This window comes from Pseudochaenichthys georgianus, chromosome 3 (assembly GCF_902827115.2).
Source record: "Pseudochaenichthys georgianus chromosome 3, fPseGeo1.2, whole genome shotgun sequence".
Taxonomy (NCBI): Eukaryota; Metazoa; Chordata; class Actinopteri; order Perciformes; family Channichthyidae; genus Pseudochaenichthys; species Pseudochaenichthys georgianus.
Window position 1 is genome coordinate 13,195,227 of NC_047505.1, and position 22,088 is coordinate 13,217,314.

Here is a 22,088-nt window from a genome sequence, read left to right on the forward strand (position 1 = left end):
ATGAAGAAGATGTCTGGTCGTGTGTGTGTGTGTGTGTGTGTGTGTGTGTGTGTGTGTGTGTGTGTGCGTGCGTGCGTGCATGCGCATTTGTTTATGATAGTGTCGTTCGTTCCATTGCACTCCGACAGGACTAAGCACTACATCGAGATTAAGATTAAACGAATGTCTTTCACTTGGGAATACACATATAGCCTACCTATGGAGAACCAGATGTGTGTCAATTACTGTTCATGGTCATTTGAAAACAAATGCCGTGTCGGACACACACAAACACACCGAACACACACACACACACACACACACAAAGCGGAGCTGAGCACAAACACACACACATCATGCGCCCTGGTGACCGGACATTTCCTGCATAAAACGAGTAATAGGGGGAATAATCGGGCAGTTCGATGTGTGTAGAGGTGTGTGTGGTTAAACGTAGCAGCCTCGATCTCTATTCAGCTGTTGTAATGAAGGGAAACGCAGTGAAGTAAACGGTAAAAGGCACAGCTCTTTGCAGCTGGTGCTGAGTTACACGTTACTGCCTCCAGTGCCCTGTACGACGAAGCCAGTTCAACAGACCCTGGATATGTTTGAGTTACACGGCTAACCCTAACAAACGCGATCTCGCTAAGCGGTCCTACGAAGCTGGTTATCAACTCAGTAAATCAACCAGTGTCCAGCTGAGAGCGCGTTCACGTGAAAGGGGCGGGGTGAGCAACATTTGACCAATCACAAGCAAATCCTGCTTCGTAGTACAGGCCACTGGTGCCGCAAAGATTTCATAATGAAGGAGGTTTTCCTTCTATAAAACAGCTGTGGGCAGCAGATACTGTGAGAGTCACGGACATGAATTCATAGATGAAAGCAGACTGGTTCACAGACTCTTCTGTTTTGCAAATCCGATGCTTAAACAAATAGCTCTACACCCCTGGCCAAAATGTCCCTAAATGAAGTCCGAGTTTGAAATATATCTCAAACAATGTATGCACTGCCATTTCTCCACATAAAGATGACAGTCTGCAATGAAACGGTTGTCTCCTGTGAGTTCCACTTCCTACTTGGCGCACTGGTAACTTTCTCGTGCGCACGAGAAACTATCTTGAGCGCACAAAAACGTATATCGTAAGCAGAGTAGACTGCGCACGAGAAAGTATATTGTACGCACAAGATACTTTTTTTTCCTCCTTGAACCTTTAGGGGCTCCCTAAAAGGTATTTGACTGCAATAATAATAATAATAATAATAATAAAATATGTGTTGTTGAAAATGCTCGAGTTGATGAAAAATAATAGAAATGCAAGTTGTTGTTTTGTACTTTTGTTAAGAATGCTACTGCTTTTTTTTCATTACCATAGTTATCAGCAATAACTTGCCTCGACTATGCCATGTCGTGTCCTTGAATTAGAGGACTTTTGGTTATTTGCAATTTATGGATATTCTTATCAACTGGTTTGAGTAAAAACAGTTGTTCCAAGTATGTGTCAAAAACATGCCAGAGAAATGAAAATCAACATGAAAATTCCCCAAATATAAAAAAATAAACAGGTCTCTTATCTCAATGGAAACATCTAAATACAAACACAGACTCATGAGGCCTGAGGCAGTTACCATTATTCCATCACGAAGTGACAGAGATGGATGAGGTAGTGCTCTAACGTAATGCTCTGATTTCAGCGTATATTTGTGTAAATCAGACCACATTTATTTCATTTAATATCGATTCATTCTCACAGCACAGAGCCAATATAGTGACTGGTATACTGTTCTGCTCAGAAATGACACTAACGTCTGAAACAAGGTCCTCTGTTCAAGTCTGTGTGGCCTGATGTGGTTTTTAAGATTGATTCGATGCACATTTGAGTTGAACATACTTGTGTCCGGACTCGTGAGCGATGGTGAAGGCCAAGCCCAGTCCTGTATCCTCATTGATGGTACAACTCCTGTACTTGCTGCACATACCACTGATGGGTGCAAAACCTTCATAGAAAAACAAAGACAAAGAGAGATAATGTCTTAGAAGTAGAAGATTACAAAATCTACACTCCAATCTGTCACATAAAAATGCATTATCTTTTCATTTGTGTTGCAACGGGGAACATTCATTCTGTCAAAACCTTTGACAGTTTTGGCATATTGCGTACATGAATGCACAGAGGGGGATTTCACACCAGGTGCAAACTCACAAGCCCTTGCCAACTTAACTTAAAGTTACCTCTAGACCAAGGCAAATACCTGCTATCATTAATATTTAGCTTGACATGGTTTTTCCCAGAACAAATAACTCCTTGTATTAAAGGTGCTGGAAGCAGATCAACTATTTTTACCTTGTGAAATTCTTGATCTATGAATTGTGAAATTTGCAAATATCACAGGCCTAGTGCCACGCCAATCAACACTGCTCGCACTATGTTGAAAGAATTGTATCAAAATGGCGGAAATCCGGAGCATTGATTTTCAACACTTAGATGTTTCTTCTATAGGAGAAAAAAACACAAGGAGATTTGCCCTACACGTGTGATTCAGATGAGGAGTCTATAGGAATAATGTGAGTGGAGTTAGCATTGTCTGTATGTTTCATACACTACTGTCAGCTCCTGCCAGTTTCAAGTTACTGTATCAACGTCGAGTGGGATTTTTTGGTAGATTGTGAAATCAAGCACACTTGCCTGGGAATAATCAATTCTCCACATTCCATGTTTTACTGTTAAAACGTTCACTATGCTAATGAGAACTCTCGCTCTCTGCAATGAAACATCAGATAGATATGCCCATAGATGTTGGATTCAGCTGATGAGTCTGAAGCTACACAATTGGCGCCTAGCTGATGTATGATTCCTTATCAATGAATGATACAATGTCTTGTGGGATTTTTTGGGAGATTGTGAAAGGATGCACACAGGCCTGGTGTACACTCTACACATTCCATGTTTTACTGTCAAAACTTCCAAAATGCTAATGCTATCTGTCACAATGTAGATTTGATTGGATGTTTAAGCTTGTTCCTAGACTTTGGTTGACAATGACTTTAAAGGGGGATTCTGTTGATGGTGGACCTTGAAAGCATTAGGAAAAAGATAAATGATGTGGGATTTTCTATAACTGACAAATTAAAATATTCTGTGATCCCTGTTTTTTCTCACTGTCTTTTCTGGCCGTATATTCTCTCAATGGACCCAAACACTTAAGACATGCACAGTAGAAACATCAATATAGTTGATGAATGCGCCTGAAAATCCAGATGTTACACTTTAACAACACAAGTAGAAATACAGTTCTATAGTTAATAAATAGTTATGATTGTGGGTCACCTTTCACACCTCATGTGGCTAATGAGATAATGTGCTGCCCTGAGATTACTAACAATTAGTGGTGTGAAAGCAATATGATTATGGTATTAGTCGAGCTTAGTTGGCTTCGTGTATGTTGTTCAAGCTGCCTGTTGTTCATACAAGCATTAAGATGTACACTGTACATAATATCCTTATCTTAAAGTGCAAGGCTGGTTAGATGCAGTGAAGCGTTATGCTTTGCCATATGTTGATTTTGCTTTTCCAGACTTCTATGTTTTACACATACGTTTTTTGCACAATGGCAGACATATTTTCTATTCTTTTTTTGTGTGATGCTCTGGGACTCAAGATGTATTATTACGAACAACTACAATGTAACGATGTTGCATATGACACATTTCAATCTAGAATCTTAAAAAAAAAAAAAATGTTTGAAAATGTGTTTAAACTACAATAAAAGGTAGCATTTGGTCACAGTGACAACTGAGTGTCAGTCTTCCCTGTCATACTTCCTTCACTGCTTGTTGTAATGTCCACACAGAGTCTCAACTTTACGCCTGATTAGATTCCCAAAACTACAATATTCATTGTTAACCAAGGGATTCTTAGTTATCACCACAGACAATAACTCCTAGTGTTCCACACTGTCAAAATAAGCAGTTCATTAGCATACTTACCCAAGGTGTCACAGGGCTCATTCTTCCAGGAACAGATGTCCAGTCCGGTGAGGAGAACAGCATGATCATGTCGTTTTCCGCCTTTCCCCACTAGACCTGACTGCCACTGACAGAAACTGTTGAGGGACTGGTCAGCATGATGATTGATGGTCAAGCCCAGCTGGAAATGAAAGTAAAGACATAGAGACACAGAGCAAGAGTCAATCCCCAGTTGCCAAGTGCTAAACAACACATTTTCTGACTAATTGTAGTCTTGATCCACTCACCGGGTCCTGTTCAAGTAGCAACAAGCTAACCACCACAATGTTGATGTCTGACCCAATCGTGCCATCTTTGAAAAGACTGGAAACCTGCAAAAAGAGTGGGAAATAATCAGATATTTCTGGTTTTCTAATTATTCTAAGCTCCCCTATGTAGCCTTAAGTAGGACACATATTACTTTTATCTGGGTTAGCTTACATGTAGAACAGCAGAAGAGGTTCCCCTACCTAGATCATAGACATGTTTTGAACTAAAAGGAGTTTAGTCAAACTCTGTATGTGCCTCCACCGATTTTAAGACCATTCAGTAGCCTAGCTAGGTGTTTTATTTGTATCTTTTGTAGAAAATAGTTAAACGTTTTGATAATAACCATGCCATTTTTAAAATGAAAAACTACTTTAAACAAAAGGGCTAACATTCTCCTCAATGTAACATGTTATCCAAGCATAGCTTCCTAGCCTAACTTTTGCTAACCAGCAGTCACATGGCAAAGTTACCCATTACAATATGACAGGCTAAAATGTAGCGCAGCAGAAGAGAGGGGTTACAAAGTCAGATAGCTGACTCAATAATGTGTGTGATCAACCCAGTCTCACGGCATTTTGTGTTATAGTCACAACATTTAATCTATTGATTCGTGTTCACCAACAGGATTTTCCCCTTTTTTTCATGTCACACAGAACGATTTTAAAAGCAATGTATTTCTATTGGTAGTATGTTTCGTGCCTGCACCACGTCTTTTTATCCGGTCGGGTCTTGGAAGACCGGAAGCTGTGTGGTTCATAAAAACATGTTCTTACTCAATATCAAGCCACCATTATTGTTTTTATTTTAAATCGTATAATGTCCGACATTATACGATTAATGGAAAAATAAATGGGCCTCAGAATACTGAAATCTGTATTTTTTAAAATATTTTATTCCTTCTTATTTGTTATTCTTTTCTAAATAAAACACTGTTATTTATTCAACAATAACACACAATTATCCTTGTTTTTATTGATTTGTTTAATTCTATAATCTCTGGCTTTTATTGGCGTCCTCCAGGAACTGAATTTCAAAATAAAATAACAGGAAAAAGACGTAGGCCTATAAGGGACAGTTCGAGCATCATTGTGATACACACCATGATACACACCCACTGAACTGATTACCCAAGATCCTCAGCTATGGTTGAAGCTCGGTGATTGGATGTTTTAGCCGCAATGCACGTTGGGATATGGTGTTAATGCGATATGAAATCCGAGAAACATTTTGGAGTTTATGATGGCCGAAGACACTACACTACCCATAATCCTCAGCTATCATATGGGACTACAGTTCCTTTGCTTGAAAAACCCGGTGATTAATCTTCAAACTCTGGGATTGGATGTTGGAGTGGCAGTGCACCAAGGTTACGCCGAGCGTCAAACAGCTCTTTGAAATGGAACGAAACCACGGCAGACTATTCAAAACTGGATTTGAATCATAATTCATATGTATAATATCAGTTAAAATAAGTGCTTCAACATAGTTAACATTGCGGGAAAGCAATATATTAGATGTTAAGTACTTTGTCAGGCTTAATATTCATCTGTAGATACCCCCAAAGCTTTTTTCTTATTTAAAAGAAGACCTTAACCTAAAGTATTCTTTAATGTTTAATTAAATGTTAATTTGTTTTTCTGTTTTGCACATCCTCCTATTAGTATCTTTGTACATCCGGCACTAAACTGTTTTATTGTAGAGATCACTTACAATATCTTCTTGATTTGTTATATTCTATATTTCTATCATTGACCTTCTACTTTCCCCCATTTGAAAGTATGTACTCTTAATATTTTTTTCATCAAATATAACATATTAAAAAAATAATTCAATAACATGCTTTAACCACTAGGTGGTGCACACAAGGTACACATAGCATACAATACCATAATAACTTGTTATTATTAGTGTAGGACACTTATGTATGTATAACATCTGAAGATGTGTAGTTTTATTCATGTTTTCACATAATTTTACAAGATATATTATTTCACATGTTTTAATGTGTTTTAATGTTTTAATTAATGTGTAGAGACACATTAATATCTGATTTGTAAAACATCACAGACAGAAAGGTATATCCGTCATTTAGGTATTGAAATTCTGAATCCATAGATGTGTCTCCCATCACCCATAACCCCATGACTATTCTCTCAACTCAGTATTTACATTCTTATATTAAAAAAAAGGGTTAGGGGTAAGTCCTAAAAGTCCTTTTATATCAGCTGTGCACCGTTATGGGGTAAATATAACCTATCAGCCGAATTAGTGTTGATACTACAAGGAGACGTATTGTGTGAAGAGAAATTTAAGTTGTTTAATTGCTGATATATTTATGATCCACGTCACGTATTCAGTTTCGGTGGCAGTTCTTCCAGTTTGTCCAGAAGTCTTCTGATCAGGGCTCTATAAATAAAGAACTACGGCAGATGTGTAATATTTACTGCAGCCGAACCGTGTATTACAATGCCGTTATGTGATGACTTCCAAAGAGAAAAGCAAGTACACTCGGATTAAAGTATTATTATTTAATTTTTTTTTATGTTTTTCGGATTTCATATCGCATAAACACCATATCCCAACGTGCATTGCGGCTAAACAATCCAATCGCCGAGCTTAAACCATAGCTGAGGATCTTGAGTAATCAGTTCAGTGGGTTCTGTTTCCGTTTTTTTTTTTTTTTAAAAAGCCAAAAAAGCTAGAGATTATAGAATTAAACAAATAAATAAAAACAAGGATAATTGTGTGTTATTGTTAAGTAAATAACAGTGTGTAATTTAGAAAAAAAGATTTAAAAAAATACAGATTTCAGTATTCTGAGGCTCTGAGCCCCATTTATTTTCCTTGCGGATGGCAAAAAGAGTCCGACATCATACGATTTAAAATGAAAAACAATAATCGTGGCTTGATATTGAGTAAGAACATGTTTTTATGAACCACACAGCTTCCGGTCTTCCAAGACCCGACCGGACAAAAAGACGTAATGCAGGCACGAAACACAATACCAATAGAAATACATTGCTTTTAAAATCGTTCTGTGACACGAAAAAAAGGGGGAAATCGTGTTGGTAAACACGAATCAATAGATTAAATGTCATGACTATAACACGAAATGCGGTGAGACTGGGTTGGTGTGATACAATCAAAATATATAAAAGCATGCTTACATTTGCTGATATTAGCCATAACTAGCTAATGTCCATACCAGACCAGTTAAGCAAAAGTATTCAGTGAATGAAAAATTAGCTAGCCTGCGTTCAAATGCTTTTGAAGTTGACTTTTTACTTTTAAAATAATGAAAAAGCTATTTCTTCTTGTAAAAGTAACATATTCTGGCTCTAAGGATTCCTTTAATGTTAATTACTTTGCATTTAGTTTAATGGCTAACGAAAAATGCTAGCAGATAAGCTAGCTAGCGTTAGAACTAGCTCTGCAACCCATGGCCAAGGGTTAGGTGACCCTAGCCATGAAGTTTGTTATTGTCTGTTCACTCTCCCATGTTAGAACAAATGGAAAATATATGGCATACTTTTTAATTTTTCCCACATGTGTTTGAGCCATCATTATCTCATGTTACACTTCCTTCATTCCTTCTCCTCCCTTCTCTCGCCCTCACCATATTCATGACAGTGAGGACGTAGGTGGTGACGTTGTCCCTGCCATGTTTCTCCAGCATCTTCCTGTCTGCCACCACCAGGGTCTCCACATTCAGACCCCCCACCCTGTTGGTGTTAATGGGTGATCTCTTTGCCCTTCCCGGCCCTTCCGCCTCGGGTATCGCAAACTCGTCAGGCATTATGAAACTGTCCTCAGCGGGAGGCTTGGGAGCATCTAGGAGGGCAGAAAGGGAAGGACGGAAGGGAGGAGAGATGGAGAGAGTGGGAGAGAAAGAGATGGCTGTGAGGGTCAAATGAATGAACTGTCTTTTTCCTGGCTCGTGCCGGATGATAGGAGTACAAGCTCTGGTGTTGAAAGGACAGGAAATGCACTCCCCACGCTGCTTTCTACCTCTCACCACAAGAATGGAAGATACAACTTTAAACTGGCCTGTGGGCCAAGTAGCCTCAGGCTGATGTAGCTGTATTACACTGGACTAAACGCACTTAAAAACATTTAATACAGACATTAATCTTCATAATGTATGTGGACATATCCAGCAACCTCAGATTTATAGGATTCACTGCTTTATTAAAAATACAAAATGTCCCCTTTCATGTAATGATAATGTGATTATGCTGCGAACATGCTTTATGTTTCAGAACTGTTTTTAGGTCAGGCTCACATTTTTCTTGTAATGGTCTATGCTCTTTCATAATCTAATTTTTTTTTAATTGTAATTTGTGTAAAAGAATGGCCAAAATGTTTTTAATTGAAGATGGATAGATTAAAAGTAGAAAATCAAAAGTAGAAATCAATGACCACTGAGTCAAAAACGATTACCTTTTGGTTTCAATATATATCAGAATGATCCTTTTTTTTATTGAATATTTTATAATCATTAAAAGGCTTTTAAATATGAATATAATGTTATAAAAAGCTTTAGGATTTATTTATTATATTAGTATTTCTAATTTATATTACATCCTATAGTTTTATGACACGTGGTTTCATGAATGGTGCTGGTAAAAAACTGGAGAAAATGAATATTAGGTGCCCTTACATACATTGCTTGCGGCGTCCGCAGAAGTGTTGCCTCTGCAGCTTTCCATGCTGATAGTCGTGGTGATCATGCTGCTGATGATGATGGTTAAGATACGGGTTGTCAGGTTTTGCAGAACTGGTGTTGTATGGCTCGCTTGATCTTCTGTGAACTATGTGTTCCGCTGAGCGTTTATAGACCACATGCGGGTGGTGACCATTGGGGGTGCTGTAGTTGTGTTGTTGAGCCAGATGTTGGGGCAGGGGGGCGATCAAGAACTCCTCCTGAGACACACGGATCAAACCTGACTGGAAGAAACACAAACAACAGATGTGGACATTTAGTGAAAAATGGAATTACTTACAAAAAACACAACACCTATTTTCCAGCAGAAGGTATTGTTAGATTTTATCTTTGACATTATTTGACTACTAACCATGGCATAATTTTTTCAAATAGTCCATAGTTACCTCGGCCAAGGAGGAAATGTTTTCTGCTTGGTTTGACTGACCGCCAGCAGATTTATGGAACAATTACTGGCCCTTTTCACACAAAACCTGGTCAATGGAATTAGCATGGGCGAAGGAAGAACCAATCACATTTTGGTGAAGATGTTAACCATGTTTAATTTATTTTACTTGGCAATATATGGAGCTTGAGCTGCAAACATGACAATGAAATATATACAAAAATGTATTACAAGCAGAAAAATGAAGTGAAGGCCCCCTACAGTAGCAACAACAACTCTGAAAAAGTGTTGAGCAATACATAAATAAAATGTTAGCGTCTATGTTGTTTCCACGTTAAAGCTCATAAACACACCGAAATCAGAAGTACTACTCCACAACTTGCAGTAAGAGGACCATCCGAGGGGCATGTGAATGCAACATTGGCCTTGGCAGAGGACTGAAGGTTCCTTGAGTGCCTTTCAAGTTTCAAAAGTATTTAGAAAACAAAGTGCAAATATGCCAACTATTTGGAGGTTGTGCTAAATGTTTGTGCCTTGTATGTGTTTCTTTGTAAGTTTTGGTACGAAGGATTCTTCCTTGTGTATCTTTATCAAAGGTTGTTGGTCCTCCTGTACCTTCCCTTAGAAATAACATAGTTATTTGACAGGTAAATGTACAATATCACAGGCACCAAGCAAGACAATGATCTATGATTCTTCTTTGATTCTGGCCCTTGGAGCTGCATGACTGTCCTCATATGCTGACAGGCCTACTGCATTTGGAAATGTGCCTCAAAATATGTATTGCACCTGCTGTACATCATTCTATCTTTGGTTATTGACATACCAGCCTATATACACACTTTTGCAGTCATTTCCATTCACAAATTGTACAACAAAACACCTCCACCATGGCACCTGCTTGGACAGAGCTATCAAGTCTCCACTGCCTGGCCTAGACGGAGCTACAGTGCAGCTGAGGTAGCTGTTAAATGAAGCAATGATTCCTCCTCTCACAAGAGCTCACACATTTCAATTCCAGATCAGCCCCACCTACGCTTATCAATTATCTCTCCTAACATCAGGCAGATGTGCACATGCGAGAGCATACAGCTGTTAAGGGGAGGATATGTCTCATTTAGTTGGAAGACAGAAAAGCGTGAAATCAGTATTTTCCTGGAGAGCTGAGATTTGTATTTAATTGATTTGATCTAAAATGTGTGTGCAACTAGAATAGTTTCAATCCTAGTAATGGCTGTTCTTCTTCTTTTGTCATTGTCTTGTGTTTTGTGTCTCACTTTTACTCGAGTTGCCTTAGCTGCCCTCTGCACTGAGATACTGAGCTACTCAACCTTAAACATTCTGTCTGACCACGGAATTCAACCTAATTCCCTCTGTAACGCACCCGAATGCACACAAAATAGCTGTGCAATCACACACATACACCCACAAACTTCCATGAGGGCACACGCTCACTGACTTTATCAAAAACATACACATTGACCCAGTGCCCTCTGATCTTTTTGCGAATGCGTGTCATCTACTTCACCAGCAACCTACTGGTGTGTGTGTGTGTGTGTGTGTGTGTGTGTGTGTGTGTGTGTGTGTGTGTGTGTGTGTGTGTGTGTGTGTGTGTGTGTGTGTGTGTGTGTGTGTGTGTGTGTGTGTGTGTGTGTGTGTGTGTGTGTGTGTGTGTGTGTGTGCTTTCGTTCGTTCGTTCGTTCGTTCGTTCGTGCGTGTGTGCGTTAGGACCCCTTGCTCCTGTTAAGCTGATCCCATTCAACCCAGAGTAGCAGGTGGCAAAATAAACAGTGGGAAGACAAAAGAGAAGTCATGGCGAAGCTCCTGTTGTCAAAACATTGCCTGGTTACATGGCAGGCTGCCCCATCCATCCATCCATCTATCCATCCATCCGTATATCCGTATATATCCATCTATCTATCCTTATATCCATCCCTTCCAACACATCTTTCGTCTCTTCATAAATCATCTCCTTCCATCAATCTTCCATGGTGCGATGGCAAGTTTTACAGGAAGTTAACTGTCAAACTTCATTACAAGGTACACATAGCATACAATACCATAATAACTTGTTATTATTAGTGTAGGACACTTGTGTATGTATAACATCTGAAGATGTGTAGTTTTATTCATGTTTTCACATAATTTTACAAGATATATTATTTCACATGTTTTAATGTTTTAATTAATGTGTAGAGACACATTAATATCTGATTTATAAAACATCACAGACAGAAAGGTATATCCGTCATTTAGGTATTGAAATTCTGAATCGATAGATGTGTCTCGCATACCCATACCCATAACCCCTGACTATTCTCTCAACTCAGTATTTACATTCTTATATTAAAAAAAAAGGGTTAGGGGTAAGTCCTAAAAGTCCTTTTATATCAGCTGTGCACCGTCATGGGGTAAATATAACCTATCAGCCGAATTAGTGTTGATACTACAAGGAGACGTATTGTGTGAAGATAAATTCAAGTTGTTTAATTGCTGATATATTTATGATCCACGTCACGTATTCAGTTTCGTTGGCAGTTCTTCCAGTTTGTCCAGAAGTCTTCTAATCAGGGCTCTATAAATAAAGAACTACGGCAGATGTGTAATATTTACTGCAGCCGAACCGTGTATTACAATGCCGTTATGTGATGACTTCCAAAGAGAAAAGCAAGTACACTCGGATTAAAGTATTATTATATCTTTCGTCTCTTCATAAATCATCTCCTTCCATCCATGGTGCGATGGCAAGTTTTACAGGAAGTTAACTGTCAAACTTCATTATTTTGAATACATGTAAGGCCCGCATGGACCTAGTACTTGGCAGTTTTGTTCTGCAGCATCAATGGTTTGAACCCCAGCACATCAATACCTGCCAAAACAGCCTTGAGCTAGATACTCCACAGCTACCTGCTCCCACTGAAAGTCTCAACCTTCAAGTATTGGAAAGAAAACGTCCATGTGGGCCATGAATAAAACATATCAAATCAAAGACTCGATTTTAAGAAAGAAAAGGTCCTTGGCAAAAGTGACTGCAGATTCCCAAAATACATCGGAATTCAAAACAGAGCTTAAGGAGGTCAAAGGAGGTGTGTCCCGTCAGCACACACTGCTGTCGCCTCTTATTCGCCCATCTTTTCATCTGTCGTTCTGTCTGGCCTTTGCATCAGACCTGACCTGTAAAAACATACACCTCATCATCACATATTCTTCTTTTGAGGATGTCACGATTTACATTTTTTCTTAATTTTGCGAAAGCTTCTTCTGTTAAACAATATCAGTGTGATATTCAGGCAACAACGTATTTTGGAAGAATACACTCAGCTTATTAACCAGTTAAGCCCCAAGCCTGTTGTTCAGGTCTCAGGCTCGAAAATGACATTCCCAGAACAAATGACTATATCTTCACTTCTAAAAGGGGTACATTAATAATCTTTTTTCTCAAAGCAATGATACATCTGTGAGTTGGATGTAGAAAAGTCAGAATCAATATAGATGTTTTTATTTTAAAGTAAATTCGGGTTGAACATAGTAAAACAATTTAAATGATAGTTTCCATCCAGAAAAAGCCCATTACTAATAGGGAAAACCACCCTTGACTGATGGGATAGTAGACTAAACTGGAACTCCAAATGGTTCCAACTCAGGAATGACTGACGAAGAGGATGATCTGGATCTACAACTTCCTGACCCACCAGATGAGGAAACTCATCAGCTCCAAAACGAGAATATCAACCCCAAAGATCCTGTTCCAACCAGATATTCAATCAGAACAAACAGGAGACCACCACAACGTCTCATTGCTGAAATATGACTTAAAGAAGTCAAGAGACGGCAGATAACTGAACAATTACAAAAAGGACATTTTTGCTAATGACAAAGAAGACTCAGTCATTTAAGTTAAAACATTGAGACATTCATTTCTTTATTTGATCACTAAGAATAAGAGACCTTTCTTACTGAAATTCTTATTTACATTTCGTTAATATCAAAAGTCAATGTTCACCTGAAACACTACAGTGACGATATTGATGAAAATGTATTCCATCTGCGTTGTGTACTGTACGTTTTAGTGAACCCAGAAGACAAAAAAAACATACAACTAGACAATTATCTGTCCTGAGATGGAGCTTCAATGAACCCCTATGACTATTAAGCTCCATGCAGATAATGCATACAACATTTTTCCATCTGTCAATTGGTGCCTTTGGCCTATAAATGTAATGACGTGAGATGAAATAGATAGATGATGAGTCGTATAGAGTTTCACAGGCGTCCCTCCGCAGACACCAGAGAAAGCCCAGCTGTAGCGTTGACACCTCTAGTTATCTCCCCACATTAACACTTGTAAGACTTGGCTAGATTAAAGGGATGCACGCTCTCTGCTAAACACCACTTTACTTTCCTCCCACGTTTACTTGCAGACTCACTCGTTTCTCTGACTCTCACACACAGATGCACACGGTCAGATAACAGGTTAAACAGGCCACTTTCAATCAGCAATATTACTTTTTTCTACATGCAAAAAACACCCTCACAACGTTTCTCTGTCCTCGTCTAAAAGTCAATCCAAGCCCCTCCAACAAACAGCTTTCTCTCTTTGGCAACATAATGGTTTGTGTCATGGAAGAGAGTCTTTAGCTTCTCTCTTTATAAACTCTAGTCTCTTTTAAGGTTTCTAACCGTTATATTATAAGGCAAATGAGTAAGTGCTTACATGCTGTTAAAGACTAGTGCTGAGCCGCGAGAAGCCCCAAGCTGGTGATTACCGAGGTCTAAAGCACATCTGCACTCCAGCTCAGCAGAAAATCACGTGAACGGTGCTCCTGTATGATTTGTTTCCCCCTCACCACACAGAGAGGCCCCTCAGGCATCAAACTTATTCAATAGAATCACAATCTGAGTAATTACAGTTTGCTTGAGTGAATGATGTGTCTTTAAAAAGGGCTAAGGACTGGGTAGAGGAGAAATGGTAATTTTGGATCTTGGATCAGAGGAAGATGGTACAGTAGAGAAGCGCCAAGCAGCAATGACAGGGTAATGCCCTCTCCTTGCATCCGTTTAATGTTTCCTTCTTTGACTTCAAATAATTGCCTTTCACAGCTCAGACAAGCTGGGATTGAAAAACAACACAGCCTTTTTCACAAATGCACTATATCCCTGAATTGTATCTTGACATTACCAGAAGGAGCTGTAGGTGGGTATTAAACAGACTTTACCCTGCCATCGGCCTTAGAACCGAAGTCTGTATAATATTCAATTGAACCCATATGGTCATTTACACGAAGACAGAAACAAAATATCTGGCGAGGCGACAAGATTTGGGGACTTGTCGTTTATGGCGCCAACCGCCAGTCAAATGTAAGGAATAGCTGGAGATTGGTTTTTCATGACCATTTCACAAAGCGCAAACATGACCGCAGTGTTTTCGTGTTATGTCCTGCCTTCTGTAAATTCTGCCAGGCGCAAATTACCATAAGCTCAGAACGCGTCCTTTACTGTCAATCTCTTTTTTCTGCTTCATGTCTGAAAGGGCAACTGGGAAAGCCAATCAGGATTCGTGAACTGCAGCTAGGCCGTTTACAACCACCCCATTAGTGGTATTATGTCTAGATAACCGTCGTCCTGTACGACTGATTAGTCTCACAATATGTCAATAGCCCGGAGTCTTGCAGTCCCTGTTTAGGCTCACTAATTGTCTTTGAACAACCCACTGACACCCTCTAAGCATGTCTAGGGAACAGAGCGAAGGTGGGCACACACAAAGAGAGAAATTGATGGTGTTGCGTGAGTCTTTTGTCATTTGGACCCATTGGGCACGGCCCCACTTGCTATCCCGTGTAGACACCACAGGGAGCTGGAGGACTACTCCCACACCAGCCCATACAAATGGAAATGTCCTCCTTTAAAGTGTTCTTAATTGCTCTTTGACTACGTAAGAGTGCAGCCCTAACACATTTATTGAGTTAGAAATACATTGCTGCTGTGATGCAAATTATGTAATTTAAATTAACTTAGAGTAAGGTCATTTGTTTGAATCACACCTAAATACCCAGAGGAGCAAAATGCACTGAAAGTTGAAAAGGTTCTCAGTTAAACAAAGGTCTGATATTGATCGGCTTTTCTATAAAAAGGTTTTAACTACAAACGTCCATTACAAAGAACAACTATACGGCTGAACATTCTGGGCTTCTAGTCAGCTTCCAACACAATACAGCAGCTTCGAGACAGGAAGGCAGCCGAAGGTTCGTGAGAAACACCGTTTTACTTCACCCTTGGTTTAATTTCAGAGGGCTTATTTATGTGTTTCAGTAGAACAAATATTTGCAATGTACATTTTGAAAAAAGTTAGAAGAGTTCAGCTGGCCCCCATATTGCTTGTTTTCAAACATGACAAACTCTTGACAACTGAGGTGGCAATTTCCAAATTAGCATCGCCCATTTTCAGAATAGCCGATTATGAGTATCAGACCCAGATTGAAAAACCCATTAAGCTGGCGGGGGAAAATAGGCATCTCGTAAGAGCCCGACATTCTCTGTAAACAGTTTTTTTTCCAAAGTACTTCACCGCACCATTACCCTTAGTGTCTGCACTGATTGAGGTTATTTCCAAAATCTGGATCAAATGCTCGACAGCAGTCGCAACATGCTGATAGAAGATCTCTTCCTCCATATCCATCCCATGTTTCTAAATAAAACTCTCACAACTTAACGGCACACAATTAAACATTTACTGCTTATTGGCCTTGTGTAGCAATGACTTCTAATGTTTATGATGATTGAAATCACATTGAACCTTCAGAGTTAGTCACTACTTTTTTGGACACATTATAACACTATTTCGTAAAGACGACATCCATCTTTCTACAGCAACCAGTAGCGAGCCGTCAGGGCCCTCTAGGCCCTCTGTGAGGGCCTAAGATATTCTAAAAAATAATATTTGAAAACATTAAAAAGAAAACTTTTTTTTTTAAATATTATTTTTTATATTTTGTTGTTGTTACATTTTTCATTAATTTGACCAAAATAACTTGATTTAATTGTATTTAAAATAATATTTCCAAAGAAATAAATCCTTCGAATCTGCCTGTTCAGTTTCTGTTGGAATGTGAAGGGTTAAATGCAGTCTCTGCGAGTTACTGTGAAGACGGGAGAGCTTGGTCCCTCTCTACATTCACAGAGGGCCAGCTATAGTAACTCAACGAGAGAGTAATGTCAAATGACAGTACAATTGACCAATCATATCTTCCCTCTCAATGGGCGGGCTTTATTTTCGCGGACTTTATGACAGGTTCCGCCCGCTGTGAGGTTTATGTAAGTGGTGCAGTGACGCGTCCTAAAACCCGGAAGTAAGCTTCGCTCGGATTCCCTCGACAGAAAGCAGTGGGATTTCTCCATAGGATTTTGGAAAATAGCTCGAAATAAGGTCTGTGGAAAACGAACCTGTTAGATAAATGCACGTTGTGTTCAGCCGGATAATATCCACATGTCTATCCTACTTTTTTTGATTCATAAATCTAATCGATAGATTTATGATCGATAGATTTATGATTAGCATAAGTTCGTTCATGATGGCTCACTTCAGTGATAGTGATGACATCGTTGCGAAATTATTAACCGAGTCATTTTCAAGATTGAGTTCCAATGATAAACTGGAGTGGCAGAGGATCAGCTGCATGACCCGCAAGTGCTTCATCCAGAAGGACAGGAGGATGGACTTTGTGTTTCAGTGATTTATCATCAAAGGTAGGCCTAAGTCATTTTCAATGCGGGCCGCCGTGCCGACTTAATTCATTTGTAATTGCTACTTGGCTGTGGGTGCCCTGTCATGATTGGTGTTGTTTTGTGTGGTAGAGGGTCGCTGTCATTGATGCGGTTTGCACCCCGGACCACTGTTTTGATATTCCGCTGAAGTATACGTTGAGACGTAATATCTATTCTTTTTTTTCGAGGGAAGGGGGGGGTCAGAGGGCCTAGTTATAAAAGTCACGGCTCGCCACTGACAGCAACCATTCGTTTACCCTCTGCCACACAGAAGCCACTACGGTTGTGTTCATTTACCCAAGGTCCTGCTACCTTCACTAACTTGTCATATACGCAACACTAACAGTTAGGGGATTCTGAAAGACAATGTCGCCCATGAAGACAATTGTAAAGACAACCTCCTTTCGACACATCCACGTTAACAACTCATCATTGACTTGAGACACCAACACCACCAGTGACAACGGCTCTGCCCCTCTAGCTATACAACTGGCTGAGGATACTTTCACTCTTTCTAAAAAGAAGACCCATGTTGACCCCTCTCCGTATTTTCCACTTTATGCTATACTAGAAACTGAGATAAAGACCACATGGATTTCACTATAATGTGATTCAGTGTTAAAGGCTGTCAAACGCCAGCTGAGGACTTATATTTCACAATCAACTGCTCTGCATTTTATTTAAAACACCCACTGAGCTGATGTTTCATCCAAGGCAACACAGACTAAACATAAGCCAAGTAACATAAATGATACTCCTTATCAACCTGGCAGTACTTGGCACTTTACTGCAAGTCTGGACTGTTTACCACAGCACCAGCGAATGTAATATAGTGATGACAATAGTGGGCCAGATTTGATGTATGGGCTCTGTTTGTTGAACTTTCAGCATCCACTTGAGGACTTCAACACCAGCCATTAGTCTTGTGTGAGAAAGACCTTGCACAGACTAGAAAGGACGTACAAGCACCCACACATACACCAAGACTTTCTGTTTTTTCTCTCCCTTTCACACACACAACATCCCACACCCATGCTGAGTCTGACCCCCCCTCTCTCCTGCTGGCATCTGACAGTGGGCACTACATCACTGTCAGCATCCAAACCACCAGGGAACGGCTCCGGGCCACTCTTCTCTTGTAGCGCCAAGCTCTGAGCTCCTCCGTGGAACGGCCCAGTGGCTGAGTTATGGCCAAGTCATAGAGGCATATTGTAGCAGGGAGACGTTCCAATTGGTTTGCCTTTACAGAAAACAGACAGGTACAAATGGCCCAAGTGCTGGCAGGAAATCGATCATTCAAGTGTCATTTTAACCCTGCAAAAGCCTAAGGGATTTGGAATACACTGACAAATGCACACACATCATATGATGTCCATGTTCCCAGCCCTGAGGTTGAGTAATCATATATTGTCTCGGTTCCACAAGGAGTCTGATGGGATTACAACATCTACACATGTTAAATATTCAAACAGAACAAGTGTGTGTATAAATATACGCCTTTTTGGCCAACTTGTTTTATTTTCCAGATGTAGTGCACGGACACTTTGTCAGAATGACATTTCAAAATCCCATGCCGTGGTTTTGGAGTGTTACTGACAAATCTACATATTCAATGTTACAAATAACTTAAGAGGCTTTGAAGGCTTTGGATGTCACATTTTCCCAACATGTAATGGAGCTCGGCCTCATATATTCACAGGGTGATGTGTTCTACGACCAAAAGCCTTTTGCAGTACACGCAGCATCAATAACAAGGCCCGGGAAAAGAGCAACAACATTCTTCACACTCCAGGGAGCCCAATGACTGGTAGAGACGGACAGTCGTAGGTCGTAGGTTGAGCTCCACTCTCACAATATTCATTTGTGGTTGCCACAACATGCGGCACCGTGTCAACGACGGCCATCGGACAGGTTTGATCTGAACGGCCTGAAAAGATGAAGGGGAGAGATGAAGGGGAGGAGGAGGAGGAGGAGGAGGAGGAGGAGGAGGAGGAGGAGGAGTATATTGACACTTTCTCTGTTTTTGTTCCTTTCACACATGGGTGTGCAAACACACATTCAAGCTGTAAACTGTAATACCTGGGGGTTGCTGGGTCATTAGGCCGACTCAAAACCGACAACCTATAAGTCTCCCGAGCCCATCCGAAAACATACCATTGTAGGAATCCTCACCACCAAGTGTTATGAGTTCATAACATTTACGAAGAGTATAACATAATTATCTGAGCTCCTAATAATGTAAATGTATGATTCAATTGAAATGTTAATAGAGGGAGATGAACAGTAGAATTAGAACTGTTGACACAAAATCTAAACTGTTGCACGGTATACAGTTTCAAGAAAGCTTTTGCAATACACTGCTGTTAAAGCATTAAATACCCTATTGTATTAGTTTTGGTACTTTACGAATGATTGTGTTTTAATAAGAGCCTTATTTATGACTTGCGTCAATGTAACCTAAGCCTATAAGGTTTATTAAAAGTGAAATAATTACTTAATCTTCTCACAACTGGATAAAGCACACTGACAACTCATTAAAAGACACCACACTTAGGACTTAGGAAGTTCTATAGGAAGAGGAAAAGGGATCCCTTTAATCGCAGCTAATGGTCACTCTTGAACTAGGAGCTCAGTTTACTAAGAGTCTAACCTGGGTCTGACCTGGCCTGCAGGGGCTTGGGAAAGGTCACAGTAAAGGTCATGGTCGGCTAGGCCACAACGTGAAACCCCACCCTGGTGCAGGGTGTATGGCAACGCTCAAATGTTTCAGTAATGAAGGCATGTCCGGATGTTATTCAAAGGAGTCACACAGAGCAAGTTAAAAAATGCTGCAGCAGCAAGTGTATTTCTTAGTTTGCATACAGTGTTGACATAAACCATTAGTCTTAGAAGTAGCATCATCGCTAACCTGTAACACAATGAAAAGGACACATTCAAATGCAGACAATACTAAGGTATTTAGGATTATGTTTAAAGTGCAAGGCACTTCAATATTCCCTCAATATGTTGCATGCAATATATCCTACAATAGTATATCCAGGGCTGTAATGATTAACAATTGAACATATCTGACTCGCTGCACCCTCGCTGCGAGGGAGACCCAAGTTCCCATCAGCAAAACACGTGGGTTTGCTATCCTGGCTCCAAGATGGTGGAATGAGCTCCCCATTGACATCAGGACAGCAGATAGCTTACACACCTTCAGGCGCAGACTGAAAACTCATCTCTTTCGACTCCACTTCGAGCGATATAGAATTACTATCAAAGCACTTATATACTAATAAAGGACTGGCTTATCTAAAGCCAGTTGAGTAGCACTTGACATGTTTTGCTCTATGAAACCTGATGTACTTATATGATTCTGTTTTCTTCAAGGTTGTGTCTTCCTGGTCGAATGTACCTATTGTAAGTCGCTTTGGATAAAAGCGTCAGCTAAATGCAATGTAATGTAATCTGCGATTAAAACTATACGGCATACTAAAAATCTAATTTCAATCATTTGTGAGGGGAATATTGTCACTAGTTGCTGATATTGTGTGGCCCAATCATAATATAATTCATCACAAATAATTGACTTATTCAACAAACTTTGTGCAAATCATAAGGTTTATTTTAATGTATTTTTCAGTCATTAATTCACAAGCTACAAACAAGTGTCAAAGTTCTGATTATTCTGAGGCTATATGGTGTGACTTTTTTTCTCACGGGCACCAGCCCCGATCCGGACGTGCCCAGGTCCCCCCAGAGAGAAGAAACCTATCCTGGGAAGGGGTTGGAAGGACAGAGGGGAGCAGTAAATCACTTCTCTTCTCTGAATTCACACGAGTGGTGAGCCTTGACGACATGCTAAGAACCTGTTAGAGTCCAGGCTGACACCCCCACCTCCACCACCCACACATACACGAGCAGAGAGGATTGGGGTCAACCAGAAAAGCGACGTCAGATGAGAAACCCTTGAAAGAAGAAAGAGAGAGGAGCCTCCCCCCTCTCCACTTCTCTTTCAAATCAGAGAGCATTACATCTGAACAACATCCTTTCATCTCTCGTGCAAAAGAGTCGGACAACTTAAATTCACTGGAGCGTGATACTCGATAAGGACACAGAGAGAGTAATTAAAAAGCAACAAATAACACCACGTTTAATTAATGGGGATTTACAGTAGAAAATCCGTCTTTGACCAGTGATCCATTCGGCCCTGCTCTTAATACCATCTCGCCCTGGTCTTCTTTTAAACAGATGAATCCGGCTTCCATCTGCTTGGCCTGGGCCAGGGTGCATGTTTAAATTAAGTTGTGAAGCTGGTTGGTTGCCGATGTATTAGAGTGCCCTTGTTGTATTTAGTGTTGTTAGTTTTCTTTAATGTAAAGTAATGTAGTTGTCCTGTGAATATATGTATTGCTTTTGGCTCTATGTCTTCGTCCTATGTATGTGATTTTTTGTATGCTGAAAATCAATAAACATATTGATAAAAAAAAAGAAAGTTGTGAAGCTGGTGCGGACCACCTCTGCTAGTATTATTAAGCAGCTCAGACAAGTCCACAAATCGTATTCCAAACACTTTCTTTCCCCCTTTCTCCTCTTTCCTCTGTTGAAAGGAGACGATGACATGAAGTACGAGCACTTAGTTTCCCCTCCAAATCCCTTTAATATAAAACAGTCCATCTTTCTAACTCTCGATAAAGAGACCATCCATCCTCCCTGGGAGCTTTAATCCCAGACAATGAATTAACATTATTCTTCCACGACACTGTCTTTCTCTTGTGTTTCCCTGGTTGTCCCCGTCTTCTTCCGACGTCTTCTTCCGACGTCTTCTTCTTTACCATTGCCTTTAATCCCACCTTAATCTTTTTCTTGAGCCTGTCGTTGCATCGGGAAGGCTTGAATGGCTCGTTCCCCATTTGTACTTAATCCAAATATTCTTGGTGAAGGCCTAGATGAAAAGCAAGGGTCAACTGCTTTCGATGTCCTAA

General features: G+C 40.0%; 1 protein-coding gene across 1 annotated transcript in view; it reads right to left on the reverse strand.

Moving 5' to 3' along the window:
- adamts18 (ADAM metallopeptidase with thrombospondin type 1 motif, 18) overlaps positions 1-22,088 on the reverse strand; it is an 89,494-nt gene that overhangs the window by 62,783 nt on the left and 4,623 nt on the right. The window contains exons 4-8 of the mRNA XM_034103802.1: positions 8,914-9,196; positions 7,866-8,080; positions 4,228-4,311; positions 3,962-4,121; positions 1,866-1,971 (exon numbers count right to left, since the gene is read on the reverse strand). Coding sequence (XP_033959693.1) covers positions 1,866-1,971; positions 3,962-4,121; positions 4,228-4,311; positions 7,866-8,080; positions 8,914-9,196 — 848 coding nt within the window. The remainder of the gene's footprint in view (positions 1-1,865; positions 1,972-3,961; positions 4,122-4,227; positions 4,312-7,865; positions 8,081-8,913; positions 9,197-22,088) is intronic.